At 37.7% G+C, this 16,681-nt stretch overlaps 1 protein-coding gene across 1 annotated transcript; it reads left to right on the forward strand.

The window, feature by feature from the left end:
- Positions 1–4,178: 4,178 nt before the first annotated feature.
- LOC139141224 (uncharacterized) lies at positions 4,179–15,298 on the forward strand. The gene is made up of 7 exons (XM_070710849.1): positions 4,179–4,319; positions 10,445–10,489; positions 11,857–11,922; positions 12,515–12,597; positions 12,729–12,831; positions 15,053–15,099; positions 15,202–15,298. The coding sequence occupies exons 1-7, from the start codon at positions 4,179–4,181 to the stop codon at positions 15,251–15,253; spliced, it is 537 nt and encodes a 178-aa protein (XP_070566950.1). The 3' UTR covers positions 15,254–15,298.
- Positions 15,299–16,681: the final 1,383 nt, after the last annotated feature.

Consider the following 16,681-nt stretch of genomic DNA (forward strand, 5'->3'; position numbering starts at 1 on the left):
TGCTCCGGAGGAACTGAGGGTACCACCTCATCCACATACTGCCGAAAAAGATGCAATAAGTGAACATTACTTACGACAGTACATGATAAATACTTGGCCAGGTGGGGTGGAAGTGGGGTGGTAAACTGACACTTTCGGCTTTCAAGAAATTAAGACTTTTTCCATGGTACTTATTGAATAACTTTCGTAAATACTTACGTTAGTACTTACGTAGTACTTGACAAGTACCATGGACAGGAACTTACGAAGTACTTACGTAGTACCAGGACAGGAACTTACGAAGTACTTACGTAGTACTAATAACATTTTCCTCTGGCTCCCAACTATTGAAACTTTCTGGATAACCTTCCATTTTATCAGATAATATTTCTTTCCTCTAATTTTTTTCGTCTTCAAATTCGTTCTACTCTGTACAGCTCGTCAGCACACGTTCTGAAGGTGCGCTCTGAAGTTCATCAGAGTAGAAAGTGCCGAGTATTTCCTCTCATTCAGATCTTTTATTTTGTAAACTGGTGGTGTTCCCAAGCCAGCTGCGTACACAACTTTTGAAACTACGAAAATCTCCTCTGTCCAATTTGGTAAATATCCTTTCTTAAAAGTGGTCTTGTATTTTGTAATTCGAACCCGTTCTCCCCGGCTTGAATTCAGGTTGGCTCCCCCGGCTGCCAACTCAGGACCGAATAGTGTATAAAATGCCTGCCAATCGTTCTCCTCTGTTACGTCCCTGGGTTTCATTTTGATACTTCCGTGAACGGTGTTATTGTAATTCTCGAGAAGGTGGGGTAGAATGGGGAGCCAGGAACGTGTCTGTTTATATGTAAAGTATTTCCACATCATCGTCTTAAGAGTCCGATTAAAACGTTCAACGACGCTAGCTTTTTTGTCACTGTAGGTGTGAAACCAATGAATGCCGACTCCTCCAACCACCCCTGCATTTTTCGATTAGAAATTCCCGCCCCTCATCTGTCTGAAGTTTGTCGGGCCTTCTCCCGGATTTCTTAATCACGTCTTGTAGCGCCTGTAACGTATCATCAGCCGTTTTTGACTGTATCGGCCTGGCCCATGCGTATTTACTGAGCACATCGATTACTGTTAGCATGTATCGAATGTTACGGTTCTCTTTTTGCGAACGGGGGAGGGAATTCCACAAGGATCGCTTCCACTGAGCGTCTATCGATGTTACGAAAACGCGCCGGCCGCCCCGGAAGGCACCCCCCAGAGAACGAGGTACCGGTTTATGTGAGATTATAAGTTAGCTGAGTTTTTAACCAGTCCTTCACCTCTTTCTTAGTGACGTGGAGTCCGCTGGCCCGTGCTGCGTCATACAATTTTTGTACACCTCCAAAACCAGTTTTCGGGTTGTAATATAATTCTCTAAGAGTACCTTCGGGAGCCTTCGGCTTCAGCTTCCATAATTGCTATATTATACGAAAAATTTTATGTCGTACGGATGCCGTAAATGAAATACTAGTTTACTGAATGGCCTACTTTTCAATTGTCTGACCAGGTCCGTGGCCTCCCGTTCTGACACCTCCATTCCATATTCTTTAATAATAGTTTTGTTGTCTGTCTTGCTCGGTGTGTAAAATAGTACTACATCTGTATGTTTTCCCTAAATGGTTTACTAATACTAGTATATTGTTGAGTCAGAACCCAGACAGATAGTCCGTCGTGTCTTGCGCTGAAACCAAGTTTGACTAAAACGTCACTGCGCTTCTTCATATCTTTGGACGCGGCGCAGTCGTCGAGTACTATTAAAGTGTTTGTACCGACCCATTCGTTCCGTACGAAGGCTAGTGTATCATCCACAGCATCGAGTCCGACTGGAAACACAAACACATTGTCATCGGTGAAAATGAATCTTTTATTATACGTTTTATTGTTCATGAATGTCGGACAAATGAAACTATATATTCAAATTTTCCTAGGTACGGACCGGTGAGGAGATCCATTACATATTCCGTTTTGCCAGATTTGTCGGTCCAGTTACAATCATGTTGAATGGTACAGTTGCATACATCGGATCTATATACTGTACATTAATGTAATGAATATTGCTAAAGATAAAAAACCAATTTACCATATTCATGAATAGGGTCTGCGCCGGTCACTGCTGCTGCCCGTTCCGAAGCGTCCGAAGGGCCTTCGGGGACCGAGTCGTGTCATTGTGAGGTGGTGGACCTCCGGGCTCGTCCTGCCACTTCACAGGATCCCCCCCCTCCATCTCGTGTACAGCACTTTCTCGAACTTCCGTGTTTATATCACCGTTCCACCGTACCCCGAAGACATAGATTCTGTTGCGTATTGCAATTCATTATTATAACCCGAGATTGCGCCGGCCCGAAAGAATGACCATCTCAGACGGTAAGAGAAGTAAATTGGGTGAGACTGCCATATCAAGTTTGACACCAGTATTCATTATTGTGTCTTGATATCGCCTATAACTAATTACTTTGTCGGTATTGCGAATTTCATCTTCGAGGAGAACGCCGAATTCTTTTCGGACTTGCTCTGCACTGCCAGTATCGCCCACAATGGTACTACGAATATTTGCTTGTGCGCCGAGTATACAATATACGTAGGCTTCAAGGCTTTCATTGAGGCGGGCGAGACCGGCCTTTGTTAGTCCCGAGTCTCCCTTCAGAGGAATGAAACTATTATATTGTCCCTCCGATCCATCATTTCGGAAGAAATAATAGTGTGGTCGGTCTTTGTCGGGCAGTACATGTTTTTTCTTTCCAAAAATGGTATGTGTATAGAAAACGCCTCCGTCGGCGGAGAGGAAAAAGTCATGACCGTTGTATATCGCTTTTGGCTGTCGAACGGGCCCACGATTAGTGTAATATTCATATCCATAACCAAGACCTTTATTTTGACCTTTTCGATAACGAAAGTCGGACTTCGTTGGACTTATATTTCCAAATTCTGTACAGAGAAGTTCATATTGGACGAGATTGTATGGATTGTCGCCCGCTTTGAAGGTAGGGGTATCGTCTGGAAGTGCAACGCCCATTTCATGAAGGATCCGACGTATTGTAAAATATACATGGAAAACGGCAGAATGATCGTATTTGGGGCGGAAATTTCTTATCAAATAGATGGGCGAATGATATACCACAACCAGTAGTGCTGCACCATACGGCGAAATTCAATTGCTGGTCCCAGTATTTCATCTTTGGACTGCCCAGCCAGACATTACTTTCTTTAGCTGTTCGATGAGTGATTACGTTATCTTTAATATATCCCGAGGATGAAAGTAAATTTATCTGTCGGCGTTACATATATTTCTAAGTCCATGAGAATAGGTTTTATTCCCCGTCCGGTTTGGAAGGGGGGGTATCAGCATGCTGTACTGTCGGTACGCTCGTCTTATTCAATTGAAAAGCAACTGGGAATAGGTCTGTACTCATTATTCGTGTTTCTATATACAGATAGATTTAAATGGAGGAGAATTTTCCGATACTTCGAATCCCTGTCGGAATCATTCTAACATTCCAGACCATGTTAATACTATATTTCGGATTCAGGTTTAAACGAATTTTTTATTTTTTACTAAGAATAGATAACATACTGCAAACAATGGAGAATTTAATAAAGTCATCGGCAGCGGCAAATACGCGTTCCGAAGGGTCTTCGGTGCCTTCGGCGCCTTCAGACGCTCGATCCATAATAGAAACAAAGCGTGAAAAAATACTCTGTGTCATCGCAAGTGGACAAAGTAAGTTATTTTTTGGTAAGGAGATTTCAATTGCTGACGTAGAAAAATGGGGAGATGAAACGGTGAATAAAGCATTTAAAGTCTATGAAGCGAAATACAGTTCTCTTATAAGTGATAATATCACTCAAAGTTTCATAGATCTAGGAGCCCGCGCAATAAGTCAGGTAGTTCCGATCAATGACCGAGATAACTATGCCACTGATCTTAAAAAGGATTTTATTCTAAACAGTGAAATAAAACGATTATCAGGACGGATAGCGTACACGTGGGGGCCCCTACTTGCTCTAGTTTCCACCGGTTTAATTACAGGTAAACATTTAAATTTTAAAAAAATCGGGTTAATATAGTACCTGAAATAAATGGATTCAACTTCGCCGACTCAGCAAACGGAAACGACCTCCACACCGCAAACGACGACCTTCCCGACTCCGTCACAGAGCGCAACATAGAGAAAGTTACAATGCCGCCGAAGCATCCAGGGAGAGTTGCTGCGGGCAAGCGACTAGCGGAATGGAACAGGCAAAACAAGGAGAAGAAACGCCAAGCAATGGAGGAGGGGGAGCGATGCGGTAGCAGACCTACCGCCTACAATGAAAGAACAGTGTGATAATAATTCACGCGATAGCTGGTATAATAAATGTTATCTTGTTTTAGGAATTGTGGGAGTTTCATTGACTGCATTAGGGCTATATTGGGGGCGTGCTCGGCATACCCCCTGTCCCGTTATCGATCGAGTCCAGATCGGAAGATCCTCCCAAAATAAGAAAGCGAAAAAACAGAGCAGTAGCGGCTCCCTCCAGAACAGTTCCGACAGGGGAGGGGGAGGGGGAGGGGGAGGGAGGACCCAGCTCCTCTACATTGTATGAGATGGATTAACTCCCCATATTTTTTATTTTTATTTTTTATTTTATATACTAGTCAGCAATCATGGATATTAAAACAGTTGTAAACACAATGTACGATGGTATTGTAATCGCAGGACTTGCGATGGGATATCTTATGATCTCCAGCAAATTTCTGAAAATAGAGGTTGGCGATCCAAGTCGACCAAATTTAACTCGATTGGCAAAATTAGGCGGTGCGACTGCTGCCGCGGTTGCGACCAAAGATCTCCTTGAACAGAAAAATATTATTCCTGCAGAACCTTATACTTCGTAATGGGCACCTTCGGAATAATATTCATCGAACATTTATACTTAGTAATATATACACAACGTACAACAATGATCATTGGATTGAAAGCCAAACAGGTGAACCAGTCACTGTTAATTTTTACCCTTGTATTGACACGACACAGTTTACGAAGATAAGACTGCTAGAGTGCGGACTATATAATTCATGGCATAACATAACATCGACGAATAATGTAATAAAATATCAAGAAGGTGACCAACCGAAGAAGACTAAATCAATACGTCCAGGTAACTACAATATCGATACGTTAAACAAAGCAATCGGGTTGAAGCAAAAAATTAATTTTGAAAAACATCTGCCGACAAACCATGTTTATCTAACTTTGGCTAAAGATATTAAAGTCTATTTCAATGCCACAGGTAGCTTTGCCAACGTAGTTGGTTTTTCAGATAAACCTGAGGACAACCCAGTTATAAAAAGTACTATTAGTCCGAAGAAAGTGGATTTCTTAACAGTCACTAAATATATAGTTCATTCAGATGTAGTCGATGTTACTGGAAATTATGTTTCATTTGGTTCGGGTGCCTCCGGAGGATACATACAGGGGAAAGTATCGAACTGTTTACAAATACTTCCCATCCGGGATACGAGAGAAATAAGTGAAAAGGTTACTTACGATTTTAAAAACGAGCAATTTCTATGCCATTGAGAAAAGGGGGAGATTACATGAATTCAATGCGTATCTGGATAACAGATCAGGATGGGAACATGATCGATTTCAATAACTGGCCAATTAGCTTTTGTATTGAATTGCTGTAGTCGTTCTGAAGTCGGGGCCCCTACCGGTGTAACCCTATCGGAAGATAAACCATCCCACGACAATCCTCCAGCAATATAGATCATCTCATATTTCTTTTGCTCAGGACTGGGCTGATAATAATCTGAGAATTGAACTGCCCCTTCGGAACGGCTTTGCACCGCTTGCTTTGCACCGCTTCTGCTTCTTCCAGGATTTCTGCATCTGTATCTCTTAATTCTGCCGCAGCATGTGCGTCCTTTGCCTGATTTTCTCTTTCCCAGTCAGCCTGTAGTAATCTTTTTTCTGACCAGACGTTGCGATCATGTTCAAATTTTTCTAATGCTTTATCATGTCGGACTTTTTCTTCAATAAGAGCCTCACCATTCCCAGAAAGCTTTTGTCCGATAATATTTCCTCCTGTGAATGCCGTTGCATTTAATACAGCACCGAGAACTGTCATTCCTATAGCTGAAGCCATGACTGTGTATTGTATATTACAAGGTATTATTTTAATTTTCACTGTATATAGGTCCCTACGGAGTATGTCTGATCCAAGTGGCTTCGGTCTAGGTACAATTCGTATGCAAAATCTTGAGCTTGAAGATCTGAGTGATGTTAAAGTTAACAATAATACTAAGATGGCTGCTAATCATAATAAGGATTACGTCCTTCGTTATAAAGACCGCGAAAATATTTCGTTTTAGCCAATGCCGCGGCGCCACCCCACGAACATGCTGTAGAATTTTCCGAACTTAAAGACATTGATGAAACTGTAATTGACGCCACAAAGGCTTCGAATGATTCTACTCCTTTTGCTCTGACATGGGATTCGGCTAGTCAGAAATTCATGCCTTATAATGTGCCGCGTAACATCTTAGATATATTGGATAGTGAAATTGCAGGAGGTGTTGCTGAACCACCAGGAACTCCGAATGTGATTTATTTTGATAGCAATGTAAACAAATATAATTGTTAGATTTTCGTAGTTGGCTTACTCCTACGAATCCATACATTGCACTTCTTGGTATACCGATTCATCTTAAAATTAGTCCTCTTAATACAATAATGAAGGCAGATAATACACTAAGAAGGTGGATAAACGAGGGGGAGAATTATTGCTCGTATACAGCTAGCGGAGTTCCAGTTAGATTATTTTGGGACACAACTTTAAAGAAACTGGGTCTTAAAAGTGTCGGTGATGAGGCAGCTGTTCTCACTTTACAGACAGTAAATCAACAGATGACTGATAATATGAAAATACTTCAACATGGTACAGTTCTCATTAGATGTGTAAAGTTAGCTACTGGAGATGAATTTGACGATTTGGTTGGATATTATGCTATGAAAACAGATAACAGAACAACTTGTGATATTATCATAAGTATTGATAAAGATCGGGGAGGGGAAATGAGTATTGAATGTTTTGTTGGTGGGAATAGAATAGAGAACGACTTAGGAACTACATTTGTACGTAGAGATAAAAGAGTGAACACTTTAGATATCAGTACCATTCATCTGAAACGTCTCATATTATTTGAAGTAATGGTCTTCCGTCACATTTTAAGTTCAGAGGAAATTACTAAAATTTTATCTATCAGGTGAACAAGTTCGCCCCGATAGGAACTTCGTGTTCAACATCAGCTGAACTCCGCGACCGGCCGTCGGACTGACCACAGGTAAAAAGCTCCTTTATATAGGCTAGTTTGATGGTGATGACTCACACGGAATTTCCCACCTTCGGAACGTGTATAAACATGCTCAGCAGGCCCGCTTAGTTCAGGACAATGCACTGCTGCGCCAGCTGTTGCGCATGCGTGAGTTCGTATATAGGTCAGGGTCATACTTTAGTTACATGGATGGTTAATTTTTCCTTCGCTTCATGTAGATAAATGAATAAAATGGGTGTAAAAATTCTTACTTAATCCCAGTTGTCCACCCTTTCTTTTACTACTCACTCACATACATACATACATACACAATACATACATACATACATACATACATACATACATACATACATACATACATACATACATACATACATATATACATACATACATATACACACATACAGGATCGAAAAGTTTACATGAGGGGAACGAAGTACGCATGCGTATATCCACTCGCACACACACACACACACTGCTACTCGGAAAGCTTCTGGCAGTTTGTGTCCATGAAACAGAGCCCAGCGCAGTTCTATAAATAGCGTTGACCCCGCGCATGACGTCATCGCGTGGGCGCGGCTTAATATTTAAATTATAGAACTTAATTTAAATAAGGAAAAGGCGCTTCTTTCAAACTCCGTAAGCCAGTGAGCTGTCGTGCAGTTACTCCGATCGTACGTCCCATAAATCTACCTAAAAATCTAACAACAACACTCATTGGTAAGTGACTCATAAAAAATAACAATAACTTCGTTCAACAGTTTGATGAATATGATGCGGTTTTTCTCTCATACTATTTGTGTACGTAACCATAGTACGTTACCATAGTGTCCAGTTTAGGCGACGCTTTTGTGTATTTACGTACATGAACTAAAAAGCTAGGCTCAGTTAGACTCCGTAATATAATCGTAACTGAGCTGGGCTCAGTTAGACTCCGTAAAATAATCGTAACTGAGCTGGGCTCAGTTAGACTACGAAATATTATCGTAACTGAGCTGGGCTCAGTTAGACTCCGTAATATATATAATCGTAACTGAGCTGGGCTCAGTTAGACTCCGTAATATAATCGTAACTGAGCTGGGCTCAGTTAGACTCCGTAATATTATCGTAACTGAGCTGGGCTCAGTTAGACTCCGTAATATATATAATCGTAACTGAGCTGGGCTCAGTTAGACTCCGTAATATATATCGTAACTGAGCTGGGTCAGTTAGACTCCGTAATATTATCGTAACTGAGCTGGGCTCAGTTAGACTCCGTAATATATATAATCGTAACTGAGCTAGGCTCAGTTAGACTCCGTAATATTATCGTAACTGAGCTAGGCTCAGTTAGACTCCGTAATATTATCGTAAATGAGCTGGGCTCAGTTAGACTCCGTAATATTATCGTAACTGAGCTGGGCTCAGTTAGACTCCGTAATCGTAACTGAGCTGGGCTCAGTTAGACTACGTAATATTATCGTAACTGAGCTGGGCTCAGTTAGACTGCGTAATATTATTAACTGAGCTGGGCTCACTTTAGACTTCATAACTGAGCTGGGCTCAGTAAGACTCCGTAATATATATAAACTGAGCTGGGCTCAGTTAGACTACGTAATAGAAACTGAGTTGGGCTCAGTTTGACTCAGGTAATATTTAGTGTCCGAGTTGGGCTCAGTTTGACCCACGTAATATTAAGTGACCGAGCTGGGCTCAGTTTGACCCAGGTAATATTTAGTAACTCAACTGGGCTCAGTTTGACTCAGGTAATACTTAGTAACTGAGCTGGGCTCAGTTAGACTCCATGACATATTTTTTACATGTATTTTTATTTATTTATTTTTGTTGGTACTTTAGGCTCCCGTCTATAGTACATTTAATAATACAATAATTATTAGATGCCAGGACACATTTAGTAACTGAGCTGGGCTCAGTTTGACTCAGATTATATTTAGTTAAAGGCACAGCAGCTGCAACTTTCGATAACATTTCCATATTTTTGTTCTATGTGTCATCCACAGTTTCCTGTTCTACCCCCTACATCATGTTGAGATGTCAAATACTAGTCAATGTCTGCATTACCAGCAATGTTATTGTTGACAACTGACTTTTAGCTCAGACTTAAAGTCAAATACCAACAATAACATTGCACTTCAAAAGCATACATACCTCATTGAGAAGCTAGGATATGATTGTTTATGAATACATTTCTAAAACACTCAAGCATACTGGGAGTATCCTCCATGATAAAATTTATTTTTGATGATTGCAGATAAGGTAAAATTGCTGTGGAGCAGTCCAAAATTGGATAGGGGCTTGCTTTTGGGCCATATTGGCCCTTACATCATCAGTGTGGAAACATTGCAAAGCTTACAACCGGTAGATGCTTGGAAGACAATGTAAGTTATAAAAATGCAATTCTATGATATTGCTATGACTTTAAGTAATGGTGTGTAAACTTATACAAATATTTCACTATTTGATTTTTGTGTGTCAGGTAAACATTTGCTTTATAAAGTCACAATGTAGTCTTCTTACAGTCATCAGAGCTTACCATAGGGTTGTCATCAGGACTTGTTAAAATCTGTCAATTGTAATATTAATTGCTATCAAGTCTTGATTCCCATTGTCAACTTTCGACACATTCAATGAAATAGTCTGTCCCTTATGTGCTGTAAATTGTGCAACATATGAAAGACAAATGTTCATATTTTTATCAAAAATCTAAAGTCAGTGTCATGTTTTACATTTGGGATCCAAAAGGGAATCAAGTAAAAAAAATGACAGAAAATATGAAAAATTTCCTGTTGAAATTTAGGCAGGAAAGTGAGGCAGCTAAAGGGTTCAATTGTAGATGTATCCTTTGATTTGTGGAGAGGAAGACATATCTGGCAAAAGCTTCAAATGACTTAAATATTATTATGTAATATCAATATTAATTTTAATATTATATATATATATATATATATGTATATATATATATATATATATATATATATATATATATATATATATATATATATATATTGAGATAATCCTTGGTAAGCACATGATCAGGCAAATGGTTGTGTTGAAAAAAATAATGTCTAGATATATTTACATGAATAGCAGAGCAATTACACCATAATACATTCTCCATTCTTTCAGGCCATGGATGCCTATTTATTTTTACAGGAAAATGGTGAATATTCGGTAAGCATTTAGTACAGGGTTGTTTTTATCATTTTTTTGAGCCAATGTTTCACAATTAACTCTTTGGCAGGAGCAGAGTAGCTCATTTGGACAAATATGTCATGATATTCATCCTGATAAGCCCCCTTTTTTTAGTATTTGCATATCCCAGCCTGTATAATGGTAAATACCCATATCCATTGATTTGTAAATCTCAGTGTTCACTTACTGTGTTGTCAATATCATTCTCCTATCATGTAAATCATGACGTGGTGGCAACCGGGGTTACCGGTGGAACACTTTATGAACACAAAGCTGAACCCAGTCTAGATATTTTTGATTTGCATGATAAATGATGAATCAAATAATGGCATAATACCTCGTTTGCACAATTCTCGCTACTTTAAATAGGTTTTTGCTACCTAGGTGAGTGGTAAAAATCTAAGACGGTCCACAAAAATTCCAAGATGGCGGAGTTTAACATATGGAACTATGTAAGCTAGAGTTGTACTGAGATGTTTGCACCAGAAGAAAAAAGAAATAAAAGTTAAAATTCTTGAGACTATTGTGCACCCTACAAACAAAATAATGTCCTTCTGCTATAGCACAGATCACGAAGTACTAGGAATATCACTTTTCCTCAAACTCTTGCTGTGCTAACTTGCCGACTTAATGTGTTCCCATAATGCCCCTGTTATAAGGTGAACTGACTCCCTAGCCTGATTTAGGAATGTATCTAAGGTAGCGAGTATTCCATCATACTTTGAACTTGAAACATATGGTACTGACACTACCAAACTATGTAAATAAAATGTCCAAATAACTGCTGTAATTTGTGTGTCATGATATTGATCTTATTCAAGCAGCACGTTATTGATACATTTACAATCACTGTTATAATTAGCCTAAAATAACCTTATTGCTAGTCTTACCCAATTGTGCCAATAATCTAACATAAAAAATAATTGACTGCAAATTCACTTGTTTTTTATCTACTTTGTCAACAGAAGACACTGGTACTGCCACATCATCTTGGCACTGATATTCTAACCAGGGGAAGAAAGATATCAAAGGAAACAACAGTGGAAGGTAAATCTTAATTGTCTAGAATAATTCTCTCTTGAGAGTAATCAAGTTACAGTGTTTTTTTTTATTTTCGTTTTGTTTCATGTTCTAAGACTACATTTTCATTGAAACATTTCATTTCATACAACTTATGCTGTCAAGATCTTAGATAAAAGATGACTTTGTAACTGATTGCAGACTTTTTTAAAGAAGATATGCTTTGTCCAAGGTGGTTTCATAATTTTGGAATTTATGCATATGAATGTTCATGTATGCATGCTAGCTGAATGAAATCCATTATTGGTGCTCCATTTGTATCCTAGGAAAGATTCTTGGGTGCTGATAACATCATTTCTGTAATTTATGAACCTGGTCATTGGTCTGTAATGGTAAGAGATTGTTTTAGCATGTTTTTTTGATAAATTTACATTTTCAACTCTTTTTTTACATAAAGCAGAATCATTCAATCCATGGAATTAAAACAAGGGGAAGCCTTCTAAACACAAATTTAGGAACAGACAATGCAGATATCTGTTGTTGGGGTAAACAGTCCACAACTTATTTTAGATGGTTTTTTTCTTAATTTCAGAAAGTTTCACACTGAACTTCAAAAAAAATAAAGTTGTAAGCCAAAACATTTTTTATTAATCTTCCATGTCTAATCCATTTTCAGCTTTAACTCTCTCATCATACAAAGGTTTTGCTTAACATGTACTTAGTTGTGAACCATGACAGAGCCTGGAAGATTAAATCCAATAACACGAAAGCCATAATTGGAATAAACTTATCGAAAAGCCTTGACAAAAAAGAAAATATAATATACCTATTTAACTTCTAGCTGTTTCTTTTAATCTTTGGCGTTCCCTCTAGATAATGTTACCATGGTAATGAAATTTTCAGTATATACTATCAATGAAGTATTTTCATTATTGCTGTCACTGAATAGTCCAAATAAAACATAATATTCTTTTTATGATGTAGTGTGCTGATATGGTGGCTGGTATGTTTTACCACATTGATTCGATGAAAATAAGAGATTCAAAACAGGAGATGGAAAATTGGAGGTAAGTATCATTGGCCATACCATGGGAATAATGGGGAAATTTCACCTTTTTTGTGGGAGTGGGGGGGGGGGGCATTTATCTTGTCTTGACACTTCCTTTATGAATGACCATATTTTCTGTTCTTTTTATAGTAACTTTCTGTCCAACCTTGGCATTACAAAGGAATGGAAGGTCGCAACTGTCAACAATGATTTCCAGCAAGACAGTACGTCTTGTGGAGTTTATGCTGTAAAGGTGAGCCATTGTATGTTTGACCAACAGTAAACACCTTTCTGTCCCAGAATAATATGTATTCTCTGGAAAATTCATTGCAAGTATTATATAAGGCATAACTGGACATGAAAGATTCTGACAGCTTTTTCTAACCTGTAAGGACTTTAGGGCTATGTTGCAAATGATTGATATATTAATGGGTTGTGTGAATCATAATTTTAGAAGGCTCATGTCAGTTGCTATGATGGCTAATGGAGATGAATAGCTTGAAAAATAAATAGATGTATAGATGGTTCACTTTTTTGCATATAGTGAAAGAACCTGCCTATAAAAAGTAACTTAGAAATCATGAGATTATCGTATGGTCTAAAGGTATGAGAAAACTGGTGCAATAAAAAAGTTAGTTGAATCAGGTGTGTGTATACAGCTACTTTTTAGCAATTTTGTTCACTACATTCTTCAGACATGGTTCGATGATTTTTGTGTTTGAGAATTTTTGAGCATTTGAGCATTATTTAAATACAAATATGGCAATCTAATTTTGTGATATATTTATTGCTATTTGAATTCCACCTTCAGTTTGCTGACACCTTTGCTTTGGAGAAAAATAAAAGTACATGTAGCTTTAGTTTAGACGCCAATAATGTAAATGACTTGCGTCTGGCCATAGCTGCAAAGTTAGTAGCCGCTGTTGGTAGGTGATAATCCTGACATTGTAATGAAACCTCCATGTTTTGAAACATTATTTATCATAGTTTATTCACAATTACTAGCTGATTGTTTATTGTTATAATATGCATCTCTGATAGAAGTATTTATTTGGTAAGGGTCACATGTAGCTGTGCTACTATATACCGGATTATATAATAGCATATATAATTTTCATAAAAAATCCTTTTCATTACAAGGGACAAAGTTTCTGTCTCTTGATTTTTAATTCAAAGAATACTTCACAAGTGCTAGAAATTACCCCTTTGCTGAATGAAAAGAGGTATTTTTGTGTGACATCTGTAGACAAATGACCTACTCCTTCCAGACATCCTTTTTTGTGACAAACATACATTATTGCCATAGAAGTGTACATACATTTGGTAGTATTTCGGCCTGCATTTTCAACGTGTGAGACACAAACAGAAAACCTAGATATGACACACTGAAATCTTTTGTAAAAACCAATAATTTATACAATATCACTCAATAGACCTGACAACAAATCAATAATATATTACTCAACTATGTAGGTAATGTTTTTAGAATATGTACCATACCAGTTATTTTCTAGATGGTAAAGTCTTATTCAAATGCATTTTATTTGTTTGTTTTTTGTTTGTTTGTTTGTTTGTTTGTTTGTTTGTTTATTTTTAGATTAGAATCATAATTGGATTATATTATAATGTTTACCGGTATAGGTATACATGCACAGAGTTACCCAGTGATATTTCCCACTAATTTCTTGAAGTTATGCCATGGACAAGTGGGTTTGACAATGTCTAAAGGTTTGACAATTAAAGGGACAATCTCTGTTTTGGTAGCCTAGAATCTATCCTTCGTTCAGCTCTATCAAGCTACACTATAAGGATAGATTCCTGGCTACTGTTTCGGACATTTTTTATATCAAGAATATAGGGAATACTAGCATACAATCACTCAATATGCAGAATAAAGGCAGAGCAGAACCTAAAAACTGTCAGAAATTACACCTTTGCTGTATAAAAAGTGGTGATTTTGAGTGCGACATCTTGATAAAATGAACTTCTCCATCCAAAATCTGTTTCCTTTGACAAATAAAATTGCCAGGGCAGTGTACATTACAGCTATTATCTTATCTACATGAAAGAAATCCACACTCTGAAATCTCATAACAAGCCCCATGTAGTCTAAACATTATTTAACACTGGATACCAGTGTACCACATTGATGAAAAATTCATTCACAACTGAATAAGTGGTAGAGACCTTTTATTCAACAGTCAATGTTTAGATCTTGTTTGTCTCTTAACAGAGTAGAAACCATGTACAGTTCACTGGTATCTCAGTATGTTTCAAATGGTCAAACAATAGGAACAGCTCTGATATCAAACAAAATTCATGAAAAGAAGATAAAAAAGAGAGACGTTGTCCCTTTAATTAGTTTGATATAAAAGTGCATACAACAAAGTGAATACATGCCTGTATATGCATGGTAAAGGTTATGCCACTATATCACATATACTAATCATATTTCTGTTGTACTATACCGGTAGATATCTGCAAGGAACAATGCAGCAAGTGTGGAAATGGTTCACCAAAGGTAAGAGCATTTGTAAATGTCATTGAGTTGTGGTGAGACACTTTATGAAACATATTAAAGTATTGTCTGACACTAACCGTTATTTTTTATGTTGTGCTACAGATGTTCTGTCAGCATTGTGAACGTAAATTTCACAGCAAGTGCCACAGTTTAGCTGAAGGACAATGTCAGATTTGTACAGTCACTGCTGTTAATGACAGTAAGTATACTCCTAGATTATTTTCACACATGTAGTACAGTTTCCTTGTGTCATAATATGCATGTACAACTTTTATTCCCACTGCTGTGTAAAGAACAAAAGCATTAAAGTGTAGGTAACAAAATCCTTCCTTATTATCAGACTGATGAGTTTTCTGTATCTAGAGATAAGAAAAGTTTAATTTAGTTAGGGAGATAAAAGAATTAGTTATTTTATTTGGTATTCGTAAAAGTTACATTCTTTTCAATAGGATCTTTGACAGTACTTCACCGTTATAGGTAATAGGCCAAATAATCTCGCATTATATACTCTTACATCAGACAAAACATCGAAGGATGATGAAGAAAGAGAAAATAAAACTGGTAATGAAAATGTGTGCAGACCTAAAACAAATGAAAGAGAAAGAATGAAAATGCCGTTCCCAGGGAGAGAAGCAAACGCACCTGTTCAACTTTCAGCAGAACTTAGTCCAAGTACCTTCCTTGTTGGACGTCAACACAACTCGGTCCAAAAGTACCAGGAACACCATTACAGCTGAGGAAATCAAAAGAAGATGTAGTCAGCCTGAATGTCTGTCTTCTCTGTCGGTTTTGGGCATCCTTCGTCTTGGTAAAGATCGAAAAAATGAACTGGAAAATTTTTAAAAGAAAATGATATTCAGTGCAACCAACGAAGCAACATCCAAAGTGTGTGTTTACAAAACTTGCTGAAGGTGGGATCATAAGTGCTACTTTCCCTTTTTTGGTCATGGGACTTTCAGTAGTTGTATATGGGACTAAAATTATGATACATGCATGTCTGTTAGTGTTTCTATGTCTTAAGTGGTCTCAAAAAAAGAGATAGGTTCTTTGAAGTAATAGCATTTGCATAATAGCATTTGCATATTTAAGTCAAATTTACTCCTTTCTGAATGAATTGATTAATTTGTAGGTAATTTGCACCAATCATCTTAGATAATGAACTCCGTAACTGATATTGCTCAGATGATATATAAATATACACATTTCCCTGATTTTCACATTTTTGAACAAAAATAGAAGCTTGAAGTCTGCCATCTTGTCATGACATATTGTCTATAGTTGACAGTACCAAGAAAATACCGGTAGGGGTGGACCATTTGATATTTGGGGGTGGGGGGGGGCATTAAATTTTTCCACATGTTCCAGTGGATATTATTTTTTTTCCCTTGTGAATCCAGGCATTTTTTTCGCATTCTTCCTTCAAAGGGTTATTTTCTATCATAATACCCTCGTGCATTATTTATTGCCCATTTTTGTTTTTAGGTGATATTTCCAAGATGATTGGCGATACAAAGGAACTCTTTGTTAAACTTATGCCAGTAAGAAGAATTGCAGAGGAGCATAGTAGAACAGCTGTTAATAT

The sequence above is a fragment of the Ptychodera flava genome, chromosome 9, assembly GCF_041260155.1.
Source record: "Ptychodera flava strain L36383 chromosome 9, AS_Pfla_20210202, whole genome shotgun sequence".
NCBI lineage: Eukaryota > Metazoa > Hemichordata > Enteropneusta > Ptychoderidae > Ptychodera > Ptychodera flava.

Bases quoted from the DNA above. Each gene is read 5' to 3' on its own strand.
- LOC139141224 (XM_070710849.1), top strand. From the start codon at position 4,179: ATGCCGCCGAAGCATCCAGGGAGAGTTGCTGCGGGCAAGCGACTAGCG. The intron at 11,923-12,514 runs GTAAGAGATTGT...TTTATGATGTAG, and splicing joins CTGGTCATTGGTCTGTAATG to TGTGCTGATATGGTGGCTGG. The intron at 12,832-15,052 runs GTGAGCCATTGT...CTATACCGGTAG, and splicing joins GTGGAGTTTATGCTGTAAAG to ATATCTGCAAGGAACAATGC.